The following is a 19524-nucleotide window of genomic DNA, read 5'->3' as shown; positions in this document are numbered from 1 at the left end:
AGGGCCTCCTCCCCTCTGTAATTTGCAATTTCAGGAAAATGAGGCCTCCAGGTGGGGACCAGGAACTTGTCTGTTCCCTGAACTCCTTCTACCAGACTTGGAAAGGGAGCCCTCCAGACTGGAACCCTTTCTTTAATGGCAGGCTGCTCAGCCCCTGTTCCAGAGCCCCAGGATGTTCCGCCTGCTGCCCCTGATGTTCAGAATGTGGTCCCTGTGCTCTGGGAGCCTGGCTCTGGATATGTGAAACAGAGGTTGGAAGAAGTGCTGGAACTTGGGGAACCTAGTCTTTTGCTAACAAATTTAGGAAAACCTTATCACTTCTGAGGGCTTCTCTTGTGGCTCAGATGGTAAAGAATCCACCTGCAATATGGGAGACTAGGGTTCAATTCCTGGATTGGGAAGATACCCTGGAGAAGGGATAGGCTACCCACTCCAGTATTCTGGCCTGGAGAATTACATGAACTCTACAGTAGGTGGGGTCACAAAGAGTTGGACATGACTTTCACATATCACTTCTGAAACTCAAAAGAGTTTCTAGTGCTCAGGCACTAAAAATTCATTTCTTCCTAGATCATTATATACACAAATAGTAAGATGTTGGTTTACCTGGAAATACCAAAACCTGTCCTTCCTTTTTCCCTCTTAGAGTCATGAAAACTACCCAGTTGCCTCTCTAGCACTTATAGGAATTTCACCCAGGACATTCCTGGGTCCCAAATTCAAGCACTGGAAATCTCTTTATGATGGATGAAAACCAATCAGTTCCTTTAAACATTGATTCAAGCTGTTCCAGCACAGACAGATTCCAGCTGGAGACTCACCAGAGGAAAAACTCCATGTTCTGGCTCATGGTGTCAAGTGGGCCATGGATGATGTCAGGGGTCTTGTCCTGGAGGCATGAAACTGGGGACACCCAAGGGGCCAGGCTCAGGTTCAGCCTGGAAGCTGTGGAAGTCTGGGGACAATAAGTGGTCACAAGCAGAGGTGCAGGGCAGAGGGCACCCGCTTCCTCATCAGCTCCTCACCCCTGATGCAGGTTTGCAGGCTGGATGAGCTGCTGAACTGCTCCAGGCCTCCTTTCCTAAAATGGGTAATGATGGAGCTATCATCACCATCACAGAGTTCCCGTGAAGATATTTAGTTCAGTTTTCTATTAATACCCTGAAGACTGGATCTCTGCTTAAAGAAAGGGGACATGATGGCATTTTTAAAGATGCTCTCCCAGGTGTCCACTATTTCAGATGTTCTAGTAAGCAACCCTCTAAGACGACACTGTGATCCTCTTTGAAGAAAAAGAAAAATCAAGGCACAGAGAGGAACCTGCCCATTACTTACCATTTGTGCATTCACTAATTTCATTCATTCAACACACATTTATTAAGTGCCTACAGTGTGTCAGGCTCTGGGGGTACAGATGTGGGTCATGTACTCTCAAGGAGCTCACAGGTCTAGGCAAGAGGCAAACATATGCACAGGTAAGACACTGCACATGTTGAGTGTTGTGGCGGAGGTGTAAACAAAGTGCTGTGGGTGCAACAGAACCAGCAGGAGCCCTCCTGGGGCACGGGCAGTCCATACATCGCGTGCACACAGCAGGCACTCCCTCAGTGGGCAGGACTGGGTCACCCATGCTGACGCTGAAGTTTGCTAGTTGGGAAGGCCTACCTGCTTCCTCAGGGCACCTTCCCAGCCCTATCCTGATTACTGTCTGCCTGGGCTGCAGTTTTCAGGAGCCACTCTCTGCTTCAGAGGCTAATGACAGAGAGTAGCTGTACAAAAGGCAAACCACCAGGGGCTGCAAAGTTCAGAGACAAAGAACACTTTACTGCTTGTGTCAACAGCTCCTGCCCCAGGTTGTTATACTCCTGAAAGCATCTCTGAGCTGGTCTGTGAGGTAACTTCCTTTCCTAACACTGTGTAGGCAACTCCAGACCCAGCCCCATTTTCACTTTTCTCCCCTCTCAGAAGCTGGGCACAGCCCCACGTGGACAGGCCCATCAGAACAGGTTGCCCAGAGGAGGCCTCTGGCAGCTGATCTTTTCTTTTGATGACTCACAGCCGTCTTACTAGCTCAATGAGCTGCTGAATGTTTTTATTTTGGTTGGACAGGCCATTCCTGATGTTTTCTAGCAGGCATCTCTTCAGTTCAAAAATGGCTTCACTGTACGCCAAGTTCACAGCGGCCATGGGAGGCACTCCATGCCATAAGCCAGGGATGTGCCAAATGTGCTGCTTCTCAGGGTCCCAAAAGGCCAGGTCAGCCAGCGTCTGGATCCCGTCACCGTGTTTCTCCATTTGCACTGTGGCTCTGCCCACATCACTGGGCTGGTCCAGAAGCTGCCTCCGATCTCTTGGCTTGGAGCCAAGGGCAGACACATCATGAAGGTTCTGGTATACAAACTGATAGTTGGGCATGTGCCCTGTTTTTTCCAGCCTTAGAAATGCATGCAGAATAGCTGGTGGAATGTTCCTTGTTTCAGCTAAACTGACCACAGTGACATTACTCAGCCCCATAATCAAAGTGGCCAGGGAAGCCTCCCGCTCAAACCTCTCCCCTGCCTCGGTCCGGACTCCAGCTATCAAGCCCCCAGAGTCTATTACCAGGATGTGATCACAGCCCAGGTCCTGGCTAAAGCTCTCGGCCACCTTAATGAGCTGCATGAAGGCCCCTCGAGGACCACGGCCCCTTCCTGTGACAAACCGCAGCCCGAACATGGTATTGAGAAGAGTGGACTTGCCCGTGCCTGGCACGCCAAGTGCTGACAGGACTACCAGGCGTGACCTCCTCTCCAGGCGGACGTGTAGCTCCTTCAGGAGCCCTGTGACCCAGCGCAAGGCGGGGCTTAGGGTGTTCCCATCGATCAGCTCCAGAGGAAGCCCCTTCAGCAGCAGCTCCAAGGCCAAGCCTGGGAAGTGGGCAAACCGCCTCTGCCCTGCTGGCAGCTTCCCTGCCTCCACAAGGCAGCTTTCGGCCTCGTAAAACTGTCCCATCTCCCGCAGGAAATGCTCCACCCCCAGGGGCTCAGGCCAGAACGGCTCACTGAAGTCCACGGCCCCACAGTGCTTTGGTCTCAGGGTAAAAATCATCTCTGGAGATGGTCTTGGCCTTGGCTGGGCCACCCGGGCCAGTCCCCACTCCATCCACTTCAGGAAATACTGCTTCTCCCCCAGGGAGGGGCTGCTGATGCCCGAGATGAACTCCTGGACCCCCCAGGAAGGGTCATGGTCATTCTGCTGCATTCGAAGTTCCAGTAACCGATGCCTCAGCTCAGCCCTGTACTTCTCAGGAGGGTCGCTGGCCCACTGGATCTGGCAGAGCTCCTTCTCCACCTGGGCCACCTTTCTCCAAGTTTCCCCCTGTAGCCTCAGCTCATCCCTGCGGTAGGCATCCAAGTCCTTGATTTTCCTGGTGATCTGCTCCATCCGGTCCTTTGCCCGCTGACACTCCTCACAGTCCTCATCGACCTTCAGCCCCAGCTTGCGGGCCGCGTTCGCCATGTCCTCCACGGATACCCTCCTGCAGGGGGACCGGGTCACATGTGTGATGATGGCGCGGACCCTACGCACAAAGCCTACACTGTCTGTGCTGCTGACCTTCACGAGGACGTGAGAGTGGTCCATCTTCAGCACAGGAATTAACCTGTTCAGAAATCTCAGGTTTGTGTTTCGTTTCCCACGGTAGGGACTCAGGATGAAGTAGTATTTTGTGGCTGACCCCTTCATGGAAGACAGCAATTTGTATTCCTTCTTACTGATGTTGTCAGTCAAGATGAATATGGTCAAGAGATTTCTGTCAAGAGCTTGAACTGCAGCCAGTGAGACCCAATGTCACCTCTCAAGTTTAGGAAGGCCATGGGCTCTGGGAAAATGTCCAAGTCCTCCCTGCCACTGGGAAGAAACCAGGAAATTTCTACCAGCCCGTCTGCTATCTCCCGAGGGTTAGTGCCCAAGTTCAGATCCCGATGCCAGAAACAGTCCTGCTGCCTGTGGCCAGGGCTGAGCACGTCGTTGAGAAGCTGGGATTTAGAGTTGCTGCTGACCTCCATGCGCACAAAGGCAAAGGCAGGTGCTCGGGACAGGACCATGCTGTCTTCTCTGAAGCTTCCCATCACCCTTGGGGGCTGTGACCCCCATGTCCGCACAGTCCCCCTCATGGCCCACAGCAGAAATGTGTGGTAGTGGTTTTCTGGGTCAGGCAAAATGAGAGGGAGTGCAAACTGGCAGAGAGACATTTTTGACACAATTTCCTGTTGCAGGAAACTATCAGAGGAAAGCAGAAGGGCACAGAGAAGGTCTAAGGGATTCACAGGTGTGTCGGGTGTTGGCAGCTCGGAGAAGGAATAGATGTCTGCTGAGATGTCCTCAGCCGTGTCCCAGTAGATGATCTCCTCTTCCATTTGGCTCTCCTTCTCCACAGGCCTGGTGTCCAGGGGAAGGTCCAGGACCATGGTGGTATTCCTGGCTTCAGCATTGAGGGCCTGCAGCTTCCTGAGGAAATTCCAGGGCAAGTCTTTGGGAGTCTGAGGAGCCCAGTTCTTCATGCTGTCACTGCTGATCTGTAAGGCGTCCTGGAGGCTGAGTTTCTGTGTTTGGTATGTCTCTAGTCCCAAAAGGAACAGCATTTCTTGTAGTCTGCTCCTCTCCTCTGTGGAGAGAAATGAAGATATAATTACATACTCTGCATGTCAGAGGATCCAGGTTAGAGGTGGGGAGGGAGAGCCGAACTCAGCAGGTAGGAGATGGCCTCCTTCAGAGCAGAATGCAGGCACCCCTAGGCCACCTGAGAACAAGACAAAGGTAACATCACCCACCCCAGACCCAAGTGTGGCCAGATACATGTGACATTAGAGACGAAAAAGAAAGGGACATCCAGGGGCTACATTTAAGAATTGGGAGATTTTATGTAAAAAATGTCTTGTTTCTCTTGAAGCTACCAAGATTTAGCAATGCCAAGCCCAAATTTAATTGGCTAGAGTGAGCAGCTATGCGCTTGAGATGTGGAACACAGGCCTCATTCTCTGGCCATACCCCGCTCCCTTCAACATACTCCTGTGCTTCTGGCCCAGCAGTGGATTCCCTCACACTGTTACCAGGAACTTTCCACAGTGGACACAATCACTGATTCACTGTGGTTTTCTGGTTGATGTTCTTTTCTGTCTACAAACAAGCTGGAAATTTTGTAAAGGAAACAGGGAGTTACTCTTGGTACAGAGTAATAGCAATCACTTTTAAATAACATTTCTCCAAACTTGAAGCTGCTAGTATGGTTCTAAATTTTCACTGTATTAAAATATTTGGTAGAGATCATAAGTCTGTACTTATTTGTTCAGACTTTCAGCCATAACATCCAATAGAGTATGAATTCTTACAAGCACTAGATGCTCAGAACAGTAATGTCACCTGCAAAGGTTTCCTCCACCATCCCTGTTCTTGGCCACAGCATCTTACCAATTTTCATTGCATATAATTTACTGCATATAATTTGTTCAGTCGCCAAGTCGTGTCCAACTCTTCGCGATCCCATGGACTGCAGCACACCAGGCTTCCATGTCCCTCACCATCTCCTGGAGTTTGCCCAAGTTCATGTCCATTGCATCAATGATGTTATACAACCATCTTATCCTCTGTCACCCTCTTCTCCTCCTGCCCTCAATCTTTCCCAGAATCAGGGTCTTTTCCAATGAGTTGGCTGTTCATATCAGGTGGCCAAAGAACTGGAGCTTCAGCTTCAACATCAGTCCTTCCAATGAGTATTCGTGGTTGATTTCCTATAAGATTGACTGGTTTGATCTCTTTGCTTGAGAGTCCAGGGGACTCTCAAGAGTCTTCTCTAGTACCACAGTTCAAGCATCAATTCTTCAGTGTTCTGCCTTCTTTATGGTCCAGCTCTCACAACCGTTCATGACTACTGGAAAGACCACAGCCTTGACTATACGGACCTTTGTCAGCAATGTGATGTTTTTGGTTTTTAACACACTGTCTAGGTTTGTCATAGCTTTCCTGCCAAGAAGCAGTTGGCTTCTAATTTTATGGCTGCAGATTTTAGAGCCCAAGAAGAGGAAATCTGTCACTGCTTCCACTTTTTCCCCTTCTATTTGCCATGAAGTGATGGGGCTAGATGCCATGATCTTAGTTTTTTTAACATTGAGTTTTAAGCCAAATTTTTCACTCTCCTCCTTCACCCTCATCAAGAGGCTCTTTAGTTCCTCTTCGCTTTCTGCCATTGGGAATCATCTGCATATCTGAGGTTGTTCATGTTTCTCCCGGCAATCTTGGTTCCAGCTTGTAATTCATCCAGCCCGGCATTTCACATGATATGCCCTGTGTATAAGTTAAATAAACAAGGTGACAATAAACAGCCTTGTCGTACTCCTTTCTCAATCAACCAGTCAGTTGTTCCACATCTGGTTCTATCTGTTGCTTCTTGACACATACAGGTTTCTCGGGAGACAGGTAAGATGGTCTGGTATTCCCATCTCTTTAAGAGTTTTCCACAGTTTGTTATGATCCACACAGTCAAACGCTTTAGCATAGTCAATGAAACAGAGGTAGATGTTTTTCTGGAAACTCCCTTGCTTTCTCTATGATCCAGTGAATGTTGGCAATTTGATCTCTGGTTCCTGCCTTTTCTAAACCCAGCTTGGACATCTAGAAGTTCTCTGTTCATGTAATGCTGAAGTCTAGCATGCAAGACTTGGAACATAACCTTACTAGCAGGGGACATGCGTGCAATTGTCCAGTGGCTTGAACATTCTTTAGTATTGCCTTCTTGGGGATTGGGATGAGGATTTACCTTTTCCAGTCCTATGGCCATTGCTGGGTTTTCCAAATTTGCTGACATATCGAGGGCAGCACTTTGACAGCACTGCATATAATTAGAAAACTTTAAATGTTAAATATATTAACAAAACAAATAAACATAAATCCTGCTGAGCTCTAGGATTCTCTCCATTCTTTCCTTAAAAGAGGAAGCTATGCCTATGATGCTACGTTAGGTGCTGACAGAAACCACAGGAGGAAATGCAGGTTATCAGCCTTCTTGTTCCCAGTAAGTTATATGATGGGATCAGGACCATGCCTGGGTGAAGAGCAGGACTCAAAGCACTCATTCCCCTGTAGGGATCCACTTGCTGCCTAATGTCTCTCTTCAGAAGCTCAGCCTTCCACAGGGGCTAACTGGCCATACCATCCCAGAGAGTCAAGAGCTGGCAAACTTGTTGCAGAAACAAAAGAACCACATGGGGAGAGACACCTTAGTAGAAATCCATCATATAAGTAACTTAATTTTCTGATTGTTGCCTGAATTAAAACCAGGGACATTGTTTTTCTTATCCAGGCATAGAATAACTTTTTTAAGCAGCATGTAGCTAAATGTGACAGGGAAAGCCAGAGCAAACAAACCTATTAATGTGTACACCCATGCCCAGTCCATGACCCTTGGCAGATCTATAAATGAAACCACCAGATCAGATGAATGACTCCCAAACTTGGATAAGCTTTAGAATCACTTTAGGAACTTGTTAAAAATAAGGTTTTTGAGCTTTATGTACAAATATGCAAATTCATTATGTTACTCTGTATGGTAACAGCTCCCCAGGCGTTATTTTCCTGGCAGTATTATTAATGGCACATAAAGGATTAATGGACTAGCAGTGCTTTTGATGCAGTCAGGGGTTGAAACTATCAGCCCAGATGATGTTTTCCATCAATAACACAGACAGAGCAGAGAGATGAAACATACCTATTGGAAAGTCATTATCCTGAGCTTCATTTGGACCCTCTAAAAAAAAGCAAAGGAAAATGAAATATCAATCAAATTAGGGGGCTTGAATTGACACAAATTAATTTAGGCTAAACTTAGAACCCCCATTCTTTCTTACTAAGGTAGTAACTTCTCCCAATTGTTCAAAATCTAAAATCCCAGTTATTTTTTTCACTTTGCCTATCTTTGCCCATCACTTCCTTATCTCTTTCCCTAATCCAATCTGTTGCCAATCCTGTAATTTCTACCTCCATAATGAAACTCGCAGTCATCTCCTTCCATTTCTCTCCATTCCAAATCTGGAAGAAAAAAACATATATACACATTTAGTTTCATCAGCAACTTAGGACCTTTCTACCAGAAAATTCAAGTGAAGATACAATGTTTATTTTGAGTACTATTATTGGTTTCAGTTTTTCCTATGTAAATTTAATTTGCTTACAACCCCAAATAGGACACAAAGTAGTAATAACCACACACACAAGATAATGATTTGCTCTAGGATTACCAGTCCAAAAGCACAGGCCACAAAAAATACACAAACTGGACTTCATCAAAGTAAAATTCTCTATGCATCAAAGAACATTCTCAAGAAAGTGAAAGACCACCTATGAATGTGGAAAATATGTGCAAATCATATGTGATTAGATCTAGTATCTGGAATATGTAAACAAGTACAACTTCACAACAAAAAAGACACACAAAAAAAAACCTCAATTGAAAAGTGGAATATTCAAAGAAGTTGAATAGACATTTCTCCAAAAAAATATACAAATGATCACAAGAACATAAAATGATGCTCAACATCATCAGTCACAAGGGAAATCAAATCAAAACCACAGTGAGATAGCGCTGCACACCTGTTAGGATGGTGACCTTAAAAAAGGATGGAAAATCGCAAGCATTGACAGGATGGGGGGAAATCAGAACCCTTGTACATTTCTGGTAGGACTTTAAGCGGTGCAGCTGTTGGGAAAACAATTTGGCTATTCCTCAAACAGTTAAACACAGAATTACCATTTGATTCAGTAATTCCACTCTGAGGTATCTGCCTAGAAGAACTTAAAACGGGGACTCAAACAAGTACATGTACATGCATGTTCATAGCATGATTACTCACAATAGCCAAAAGGTGGAAACCAAATAGCCAAACGTCCACTTGACAAATGAATAGATAAACAAAATGCAGTCTATCCATACGATAGCATATGATTCAACCCGAAAAAGGAACAACATGGAGGAACTCCAAAACACTATGCTAGGTGAAAAAAAAAACAACAACACAAAAGGGCACATACTGTATGACTTCATTTATAGGAAAATACTTAACATAAATATAAACAAAGACTTAACACAGACTGGTGGTCCAGCCTGGAAATTGGGAGGAGAGATGGGAGAAACTGCTCAAGGGGTAGAGAGTTTTACTTTCAAGTGATGGAAATGTTTTGGAAATTAATAGATAAGAAGTTGTGATTTCATAAGTTTATGAATGTACTAAATGTCATAGAATTGTTCACCATAAAACACTTTTTTCCTTCAGTATTTTTCCGTTTTTAAAAATTGTGTTAAAATACACGTAACATAAAATTTACTATTTTGGCGGGGTCGGAGGGGCATGCCATACAGCTGAGAGGATCTTAGTTTCTGGACTATGGAGTGAACCCAGGCCCTGGGAAGTGAAAGCGCAAAGTCCTAACCACTGGACCACCAGGGACTCTTGAGAGTCCCTTGGACTGCAAGGAGATCCAACCAGTCCATCCTACTGGAGATCAGTTCTGAGTGTTCATGGGTAGGACTGACACTGAGGCTGAAACTCCAATACTTTGGCCATCTAATTGAGGGCAGGAGGAGAAGGGGATGACAGAGAATGAGATGGTTGGATGGCATCACCGACTCAATGGACATGGGTTTGGGTAGACTCCAGGTGTTGGTGATGGACAGGAGGCCTGGCATGCTGAGGTTCATGGGGTTGCAAAGAGTCGGACACAACTGAGTGACTGAACTGAACTGAACTGAACTGATAGATATGTATAATCCTATTACTGTTTTCTTAATTGTTTTGGGTTTATTTTCTGTAGGTCTTTTCCTACTCTTGTGTTTCCTGCCTAGAGAAGTGCTTTTAGCATTTGTTGTAAAGCTGGTTTGGTGGTGCTGAATTCTCTTAACTTTTGCTTGTCTTGGAAAGCTTTTGATTTCTCCATCAAATCTGAAGGAGAGTCTTGCTGGGTAGAGGAAGTATTCTTGGTTGTAGTACTTCCCTTTCATCAGTTTAAATAAATCACGCCATTCCCTTCTGGCTCGTAGAGTTTCTGCTTAGAAATCAGCTGATAGCCTGATGGGAGTTCCCTGTATGTTATTTGTTGTTTTTCCCTTGTTGCTTTTAATATTTTGTCTTGTCTTTAATTTTTGTCAGTTTGATTAGTCTGTGTCTTGGTGTGTTCCTCCTTGGGGTTTTACTTTCTACGACTCTGTCTTTCCTGGACTTGGCTGACTATTTCCTTTCCCATGTTTGGGATGTTTTCAGCTATTATCTCTTCAAATATTTTCCCAGGTCCTTTCTCTTTCTCTTCGTGCCCCTCTTACTGTCTCACTGCAGCTTCTTGTTTGTCTTAGGATGTGCGGTATCTTTTTTTGGTGGTTTCCAGCATCCTCCTGTTGATGGTTGTTCAACAGCTAGTTGCAATTTTGGTGCTCCCGTGGGAGGAGATACACGCACATCCTTCTACTCCACCATCTTGAACTGGAATCTATTAGTTTTCTATTCTCTATTTCATTGATCTCTGCTCTCATCTTTTATTATTTCTTTCTTTGTGTGAGCTTTGCATTTAGCTTGTTTTTCTTTTCCTGTTACAACTTAAAGTTGTAAAGTTAGTCTGTTTATATGGGATGTTTCTTGTTTTTAACATGAGCATTTATAAATTTCCCCTTAGTACCACTTTGGATGCAGTCCATAAGTGTTAATATGATGTGTTTATATTTTCATTCATGTCTTCTTAACTATTTTTTTAATTTCTTTGTGATTTTGTCTTTGATCCATTGGTTGTTTGAAAGGACATTATTAGGTCTCCAAAATTTTGTGAATTCTCCAGGTTGTTATTGATTTCTAACTTTATCTCACCATGGTCAAAGAAGATACTTTGTATGATATCTTTTAGAAACCACTGACATTTACTTTGTGGCCCTATATATGGTCTATCCATATATCTATATATGGATATCCTATATCCAGTTGAGAAGAATGTGTATGCTGTTGTTGTTGCTGGCCGGGGGAGGGGGGTGTTCTGCATATGTCTCTTAGATCTAGTAGGTTTATTGTGTTGTTGAAGGCCTCTATTTCCTCACTTATCTTCTGTCTGGTTGTTCTATCCATTATTCTGAGTGGGGTATTGGAATCCACAACTATTACTGTAGAACCGTCTATTTTCTCCTTCAGTTCTCTCAGGTTTTGCTTTTTATATTTTGATGGTCTGACATTACATAAATGCTTATAATTGTTATATATTCTAGCTATATTGAAATGTTTGTTAACATGTAATGTCCTTCTCTTTCTCTTGTAGTTGTTTTTTACTTAAAGCCTATTTCATCTGAAATTAGTATAGCCACTGAAGTTCTCTTTTGATAATTATTTGCACATTCTCCATCTTTTTACTTTTACAAGTTGTCTTTGGATCTCAAAAGTGAGTCTCTTATGCTGCTGCTAAATCGCTTCAGTCATGTCCGACTCTGTGCGACCCCATAGATGGCAGCCCACCAGGCTCCCCTGTCCCTGGGATTCTCCAGGCAAGAACACTGGAGTGGGTTGCCATTTCCTTCTCCAAAGCATGAAAGTAAAAAGTGAAAGTGAAGTCACTCAGTCATGTCTGACCCTCAGTGATCTCATGGACTGCAGCCTTCCAGGCTCCTCCATCCATGGGATTTTCCAGGCAAGAGTTAGGTCATGTGTTTTTATCAATTCTGCCAATCTCTGGTTTTTGATGGGAGAGTTTAATCCACTTACATTTAAAGTAATTACTGATAAGGAGGCACTTATTTCTGTCATTGTGCTATATCTTTATGTCCCTCATTTCCTGCATTCCTATCTTCTTTTGTGTCTATTTATTTTTTGGTAGTGAAATGTTTAAATTCCTTCTTGATTCCCTTTTGTGTATATTCTATAACAATTTCCTTTGTGGTTGCCATGGGGATTACATTTAGTCTCCTAAGTTTATAACATTCTAATTTGAATTTATACTAATTTAATGTCAACAACATATATTCTAATTGTTTACACGCTGTAAAACCAAAAACCCCTTTTGTTTTTTGATATCACAAAATTACATCTTTATATAATGTGTGCCCCTAAACATAAACTAATAACTCTTCAAATGTATTAGTCTCCTGAATTACATACAGAACAAGATTTGGAATTACAAATCAATGTTACAGTAATGCTAGCTAGCATATTAATTTTTAATTTAAATATATTGGTCTCTTACATCACATAGAAAACAAAAACTGCAGTTACAAACAACTGTTACAATAATACTAACTATATAATTGCCCATGTATCTACTTTACTGAGATCTTTATTTCTCATACAGCATAAGGTTACTGTCCAATGAATGTCCATTCTCTTTGCAGCACTCCCTTAAGCACTTCTTTTAGGGATAACTAGTGGTCACAAACTCCCTCAGCTTTTGTTCATCTGGGAATGTCTTGATTTCTCCCTCATTTCTGAAGCACAATTTTGCTGGATATATGAATCCTGGTTGACAGTTTTTTTAAACACTTTGACTATATTTTCTGGCCTTCAAAGTTTCTAATGAGAAATCTGCAGATTATCTCTTTGAAAATCACTTGTAGTGACTTATCACTTGCTGCTTTCAAGATTTCTTCTTTTTCTTTGTATTATGTGTCTTGGTGTAGGTCTCTCTGAATTCATTTTACTTGGAGTTCACTGAGCTTTTTGGATGATTACATACACATCTTTCTTTAGATTCAGCAAGTTTCAGCCATTATTTCTTCAAATATTCTCTCTGCTTCTTTCTCTTCTCCTTCTGAGTCTCCTACAATGAGTATCTTGGTCCTTTTGATGGTGTCAAACAGGCTCTGTCTGCTTTTATTCAATCTTACCTCTTTCCGTTCCTCAGCTTTGATAATTTCCACTGTCCGATCTTCAAGTTCACTAATTCATTCTTCCGCCTGCCAAGTCAGACGCCTTTGAATCCTGCTCGTGAATTTTTCATTTCAGTTGTTGTACTCTTCAGCTCTAGAATTTGTTTTGGCTTATTTTTAGGTTTTCTATTTCTTTATTGATATTCACCTTTTGTTCACTCACCATTCTCTTGACTTTCTCCATATCCTCCTTTAGTTCTTCTAGCATCTTTAGGATTGTTGTTTTAAAGTCTGTCTAATATATCTGCCACAAAGTCTTTTGAGGGACAGATTTTCTTGATATATTTTTCCTTTTGAATGAACCACATATTCCTATTTTTTCTATGCTTTCTGATGTTTTTGTTGAACACCTTTGAATCTAATAATGTGCTAATTATGGAAATCAGATTATTTCCCCTTACTCAGGGTTTGCTATGGTTATTTTTTTATTGTTTGTTTTTGATTGCAGTTGGCTGTTGCTGTGCTGAGATTCAGCTTAAGATGTAAACTTAAAGTCTTCTCTAAAGCAGAGACATTACTTTGCCAACAAAGGTCCGTCTAGTCAAGGCTATGGTTTTTCCTGTGGTCATGTATGGATGTGAGAGTTGGACTGTGAAGAAAGCTGAGCGCTGAAGAATTGATGCTTTTGAACTGTGGTGTTGGAGAAGACTCTTGAGAGTTCCTTGGACTGCAAGGAGATCCAACCAGTCCATTCTGAAGGAGATCAGCCCTAGGATTTCTTTGGAAGGAATGATACTAAAGCTGAAACTCCAGTACTTTGGCCACCTCATGCGAAGAGTAGACTCATTGGAAAAGACCCTGATGCTGGGAGGGGCTGGGGACAGGAGGAGAAGGGGACGACAGAGGATGAGATGGCTGGATGGCATCACTGACTTGATGGATATGAGTCTGAGTGAACTCCAGGAGTTGGTGATGGACAGTGAGGCCTGGAGTTCTGCGATTCATGGGGTCATGAAGAGTCGGACACAACTGAGCGACTGAACTGAACTGAACTGATCTTTTTTGAGCATTTTCCTGGGAATGCACAGTTATTTTCTAATTTTTCCCAGATATGCAGTTGTTTTTGAATGTTCTACTCTTTAATGTGTGGCTTACAAAATAGAAATAAGCAAATAATGATAGATGGGAAGGTGTTGATCTTTTGATTCTCCCTGTAAGGCCCTTCAGCCAGAGGGGGAGGGGCTTGCAACAATGTTTGGAGTTCTGACAATTGCTGTCCCCCTCTTTGCCTTCAGTTCTGTGATCAGAAACAGCAATCAGCAATTAGAGCACAGATACTGGATATTTAGAGGATGGGTTTTTTTTGCTCACCCTGGATCCCACATGCTGTGTCAAGTTACTCCAAGACCATGTACACAGTTGCCTGCCACTTGGCTGTGGGTAGAGATGGGTAACTGCTACTGTATTAAGAGCTGAAACTGACCAAAATTAACTGCAGTTTACCCTCTAATTCTTCCCCTGGAAGTTGGAAGCCTCCATCAGACTGCAGAGTCCCAGAGTAATTACATCAGACAGATTTTGCCAGCACAACTGCTGTCCAGGTGAGGAGAGGTATTCCTGGCACATCTTGCTATGCCATCTTCCAGAATTCTCTTCAATGATTTAAATAATTTTTTTAAAGAAAAAGTTATGAAGTAATTAGAGTCCTCAGACTTGAGATAAAGCAAAAGCAAATATATTCTATAGGATAATTATATAAAGCACAAACCAAGCAAAATTAATCTAAGCTTTTAGAAGTCTAGAGAGTGGTTATGTCTGGCAAAGGCATGGTAGGAAGTGATTAGAAGGTGGACTTCTTAGGTAATGTTTTTGTTTAGCTTCTTCTCCTAGATGCTGGCTAACATAGGTCAGTCTTTGTGAAACTTTATGAAGCTATGCACTTACAATATGGGCTCTTTTCCATATTTATATTATACTTCAATACAACTTTTTTTTTTAATCTTATAGGTTGAAAAGCTTGCTTTAGGTCTTAAAAATATGCTTAAGAGGAATTCACATGCCTCAGGAAGAAATTGTTTTTAATAATTACAAAAGCCTTATTCACTGGGAAGATAGAATTTTGGAGAAGGGCTAGAACATCTCTGAGCCTCAGTTTCCTCAAATGAAACAAAGGGCTGATAATGACTATCTTATGAGGCTGTTGTAAAGAACTAAATAGGGCAACCTAGCTGGCACCCCACTCCAGTACTCTTGCCTGGCAAATCCCATGGATGGAGGAGCCTGGTAGGCTGCAGCCCATGGGGTTGTGAAGAATCGGACACGACTGAGCGACTTCCCTTTCACTTTTCACTTTCATGCATTGGAGAAGGAAATGGCAACTCACTCCAGTGTTCTTGCCTGGAGAATCCCAGGGACGGGGGAGCCTGGTGGGCTGCCGTCTATGGGGTCACACAGAGTCAGACACGACTGAAGTGACTTAGGAGCAGCAGTAGCTCACAATAAGCCAGTAAGGCCACTGCTTTTCCCCAGCCCACCCTGAAATTTTCTTTCCCGATTTTATACAGCACTGCCTGCCAATAGATTGCCTTGTTCTCTATCTACACTGTTAAACATGCAGTCACTAGCTGTATGGCTACTGAGCACTTGACATATGGCTAGTGTGATTGAGGAACTGGATTTTTAATTTTATTTAATTTTAAATGTGTGCCTAGTGGCTAATGAACAGTACAATTCAAGGTCTGGAGAAACTGAAGGGCTTTGAGCAATTATTGCTTGATCTCAGCTTTGCTTAGCCTTGAGCAACTGACCATGAACTCCCACAATGCCTACCTTCTAGAACTTAAGTTCCCAAAAGACTAGGATTTTTGGTTATTGCATTCACTATTGTTTCTTATATTCACAATCCCTACAATAAACCCAACACATGGTAAATAGTCAACAAATGTTTGAATGGATAAAATAAAATTTGATTAACCCAAACTTATTTGCGTATTTTTGTAGGGTTATTTCTGCATAACACTATTAATATCCAATAGGACACATTCATTTTGAGGAGCACCAAATTAATAAAAGATAGATCCAAAATGGGGGCTTCCCTGGGTTGGGAAAATCTCCTGGAAAAGAGAATGGCTACCCACTCCAATATTCTTGCCTGGAGAATTTCATGGAAAGAGGAGCCTGGCAAGCTCCTTATGCTTACTTATTTTTGAGGTCCATGATCCTGCCCAGTATGATTCTGGAATCCAGAATCCCAATGGGACAGAAGAAATGGATTTGCTTCAGGGTGGGCCCAAGCCCAACTTTACCTGCAATGGCCACAGCTGTTCGTCTCTCAGAAGCTTTTATTTCTGATGTTACTTCTCCCAAATCTGAGTGTCTGAAACAATTTCAGAAGAAAATTATTATTAAATTAATGAAATGCCATTTTCACCTATCAAATTGGATGCACATCAAAATCTCTTAAGAAGCCTTTGAAAACTACAAATCCTGGTCACACTCTAGATCCTCAAAAGTAGAATCTCAAAGCCAGGCCCGTATGTGTCTAGAAAAACCAGCACTCAAAAACTGTGGAACAGAGCAAACAGCCATCCAGAAAAGCATAAAAAAAATATATATATATATATATATATATATCCTTTGACCAGTAATTCCACTTCTATCCTACTGAAACAATTAAAATTTAGTTACAAATATGTTGATGCCAAGTGGATAAAAGATAGATTTTCATTCTTTTACACTATTATGTGAAAAATTGGACATCTTTTAAATCAAAGTCCAATAACAGGAATTATGGTACAGTCTTGTTGTGCAATCATTAAAAAATATTCTATGGATCTCATTTTGTGGAAAAAAAAGATGTTGTATGATATGGGATGATGTTAATGATATTTTCATTGGTTGGGAAAAGCCAGGTTACAGAAGAGTATGTAGAGTCTGATTACTATTTAATAAAACTGTCTTTTTATCTAAAGGTGTATACAGGGAGATCTAGAAGGATGTTCATCAAAAGTTAATAGTGTGGGCAGGGAGGGATGATCCTGAATTAATTTAAGTAGCATTGATAAGTATAATCTATTTAAGAATAAACTATTTAAGGTATATTATAGGAATGATTAAATGTGTTCATTTTGTCAGAAGTCAGGGTTCCATTGTTGAAGAAAGGGCACACAAATAAAGAATGAAGGAAGTTAGAAAAAGAATTCACAGAGGTACTCTGGGATTGGAGGTACTGGTATGCACTCATGATTTCTACATGCATGTCCGTGTATCTGTGTACACATGCATACATTTCCTAGCTCTGTCCATTGAAAAGGCCCGAAGCAAAGCACTACAATATTAGTGAGCATACCAAGTACCCTTCAATATCACACCACACTAAAAGCTATCAGGTCTCCTTGGAGGAATTAGAGAGTCCAGGGCTGGAGCAGCAAAAGAACAAGATGAGCCTGAGCATTTTATTTCTGAAGACTAAAAATGAAAGTGAAAGTCGCTGAGTTGTGTCCGACTTTTTGTGACCCCATGTACTATACAGTCCATGGAATTCTCTAGGTCAGAATACTGGAGTGGGTAGCCATTCCCCTTCTCCAGCGGATCTTCCTGACCCAGGAATTGAACTGGGGTCTCCTGCATTGCAGGCTAATTCTTTACCAGCTGAGCTACCAGAGAATCCCTCTGAAAACTAGGAAGTACTCGAAAAAAGAAAATGCTGGGGTACGTCACAGGACACAGAAGCCACATTGAAGGGGCTCCCACTACCAAGTGTTAGTCAGTTTGAGCATGAATATAATTAAATACAGTAATCAATTTAAAACCATTGAAAAACAGGTATTAGTGAGTCCGTATAGATAACAAACAGATAAACAAATGGCAGCGGGAGGAAAGGAGGGCTCTTGCTTATAACAGAATGCTAATGTGGATGGTGCTGCAGGTAGCACAGCATGACTTTTAGAACTATCCTAATAAAGAATGGGTCAAGCTAGAAACACCAATGAATGCCAGTTCTGGCAAGAGAATGTTGACAGGCAGTAAGATATTTGCCCAGGCCCAAAATGTTTCCTCACAGATTGCTTATTAGGTGCCAGGAGGAAAAAAGAAAAAACTAGCAATTATACTTGACGGGGTAAGCAAAGCCAGTGAACATGGGGATAGAGAGCTGCATGTGCCTCCAGCTGCGGTACCCTGAGGAAGTACACACCATCACCTATGCAGCACTCTGGCTGAGACTGTAGAACCTTGATGTAATCATAAGGACAAACCCAAAATGAAATGTATTGTGACAGGGGAAAAAAATATTATCACGAAGTATGAACGTCTTGGGCTTCCCTGGTGGCTCAGCAGTAAAGAGCCCGCCTGTGATGAGGGCGACCCGGGTTTGATCCCTGGGTTGGGAAGAGCCCCTGGAGAAGGGAATGGCAACCCACTCCAGTATTCTTGCCCAGAGAATTCCATGGACAGAGGACCCTGAAGAATGGGGCTCCTCTACAGTCCATAGGGTCACACAGAGTTGGACACGACTAAACAACAACAATGAATGTCTCAAAAGAAAAAAAAAATTATTGAGGAACTTTCCAGATTAAGGGTGCTACAGAGATAAGGAAAAAATGTAGTAACTACCCCTGGACTGGATCTTAAACCAGAAGGAGACATTTTGTGATCTATTGACTAAATTGAAATATAGGTGCTATCCATGTCACATTTACTGATGTTGAGAACTGGTATTGTGGTTATGTAAGAGAATATCTCTACTCTTAGGAAATAAGGTACTGAAGAATTTAGGAATAAAGGGTAATGATACATGCAAGTTAGTTTCTAACTTTTTCCTAACTTCTAGTTAAGAAAAAAGTATATATGTATGTATTTATGTGTGTGTGTATACACATGCATACCCATAGAACGATAAATGGGAATGGTAAATGAGCTAAAAGATTAAGAATAGGAGACTCTGTATGAGGTGCCTTTTTAATTTTGTAACTTATTTCTAAGTAGAAGTTATTTCCAAACAAAATGCGTTAAAGTTAATAGTGTTAGTTATTTGTGGGTAGTATGATATCAGGTTATTTTGTCTTATTTGAATTTTTTAAATAGAAGAGGCACATACTGATTTAATAAAGCTAAATGAGCTATTAAAGTAATACTATTACTCAGGGTCAGGGTGAGAACTGTATGTGTGTCTGCCCCAAGAAAACTTGTAATCTGCTGCCCCTTCAAACCAATGTTTTTCCAAGAGTGTAAAACACTGTGGCAGGCCCCTTTAGAGACAAGTAATCTAGCTCCATTTAATTCATCAGCAAAACAAATGTTTTGTGTTAATGAAATTCATCCTCCTAGAGGAAAGAAGGATTTCAGGACCATTGGTTATTATTCCAGCATGTTCCTTGAAGGTCTCATCTTCAGCCCTCTCTGAAAAGAGATCTGGTAACCCCAGTGGTTACTGTGTTCACAGCTGTTTTAGCCATTTTAACAGTGCACTGTGTGTGTGCTCAGTTGTGCCCAACTCTTTGTGACACCAGGGACTATATAGTCTACCAGGCTCCTCTGTCCATGGAATTTTCAGGCAAGAACACTGGAGTGGATTGCTATTTCCTACTCCAGGTTATCATTGCAGAGTACTAGGCAACTCTCTAACTAAATCTGATCCTATTGCTGACAAAAATGGAGGTTTTCATTGT

General features: G+C 42.3%; 1 protein-coding gene across 1 annotated transcript in view; it reads right to left on the bottom strand.

The window, feature by feature from the left end:
- Window positions 1-1353: 1353 nt before the first annotated feature.
- Window positions 1354-19524, bottom strand: part of URGCP (upregulator of cell proliferation) — a 31313-nt gene continuing 13142 nt past the window's right edge. The window contains 5 exon segments of the mRNA XM_070359636.1: window positions 1354-3782; window positions 3785-4645; window positions 7742-7780; window positions 8011-8061; window positions 16162-16232. Coding sequence (XP_070215737.1) covers window positions 2053-3782; window positions 3785-4645; window positions 7742-7780; window positions 8011-8061; window positions 16162-16232 — 2752 coding nt within the window. The 3' untranslated portion in view covers window positions 1354-2052.

Source organism: Bos mutus, chromosome 22 (genome assembly GCF_027580195.1).
Source record: "Bos mutus isolate GX-2022 chromosome 22, NWIPB_WYAK_1.1, whole genome shotgun sequence".
Lineage (NCBI taxonomy): Eukaryota > Metazoa > Chordata > Mammalia > Artiodactyla > Bovidae > Bos > Bos mutus.
The sequence above is the reverse complement of the archived record's forward strand: the minus strand, read 5'-3'. Positions and strand labels throughout refer to the sequence as shown.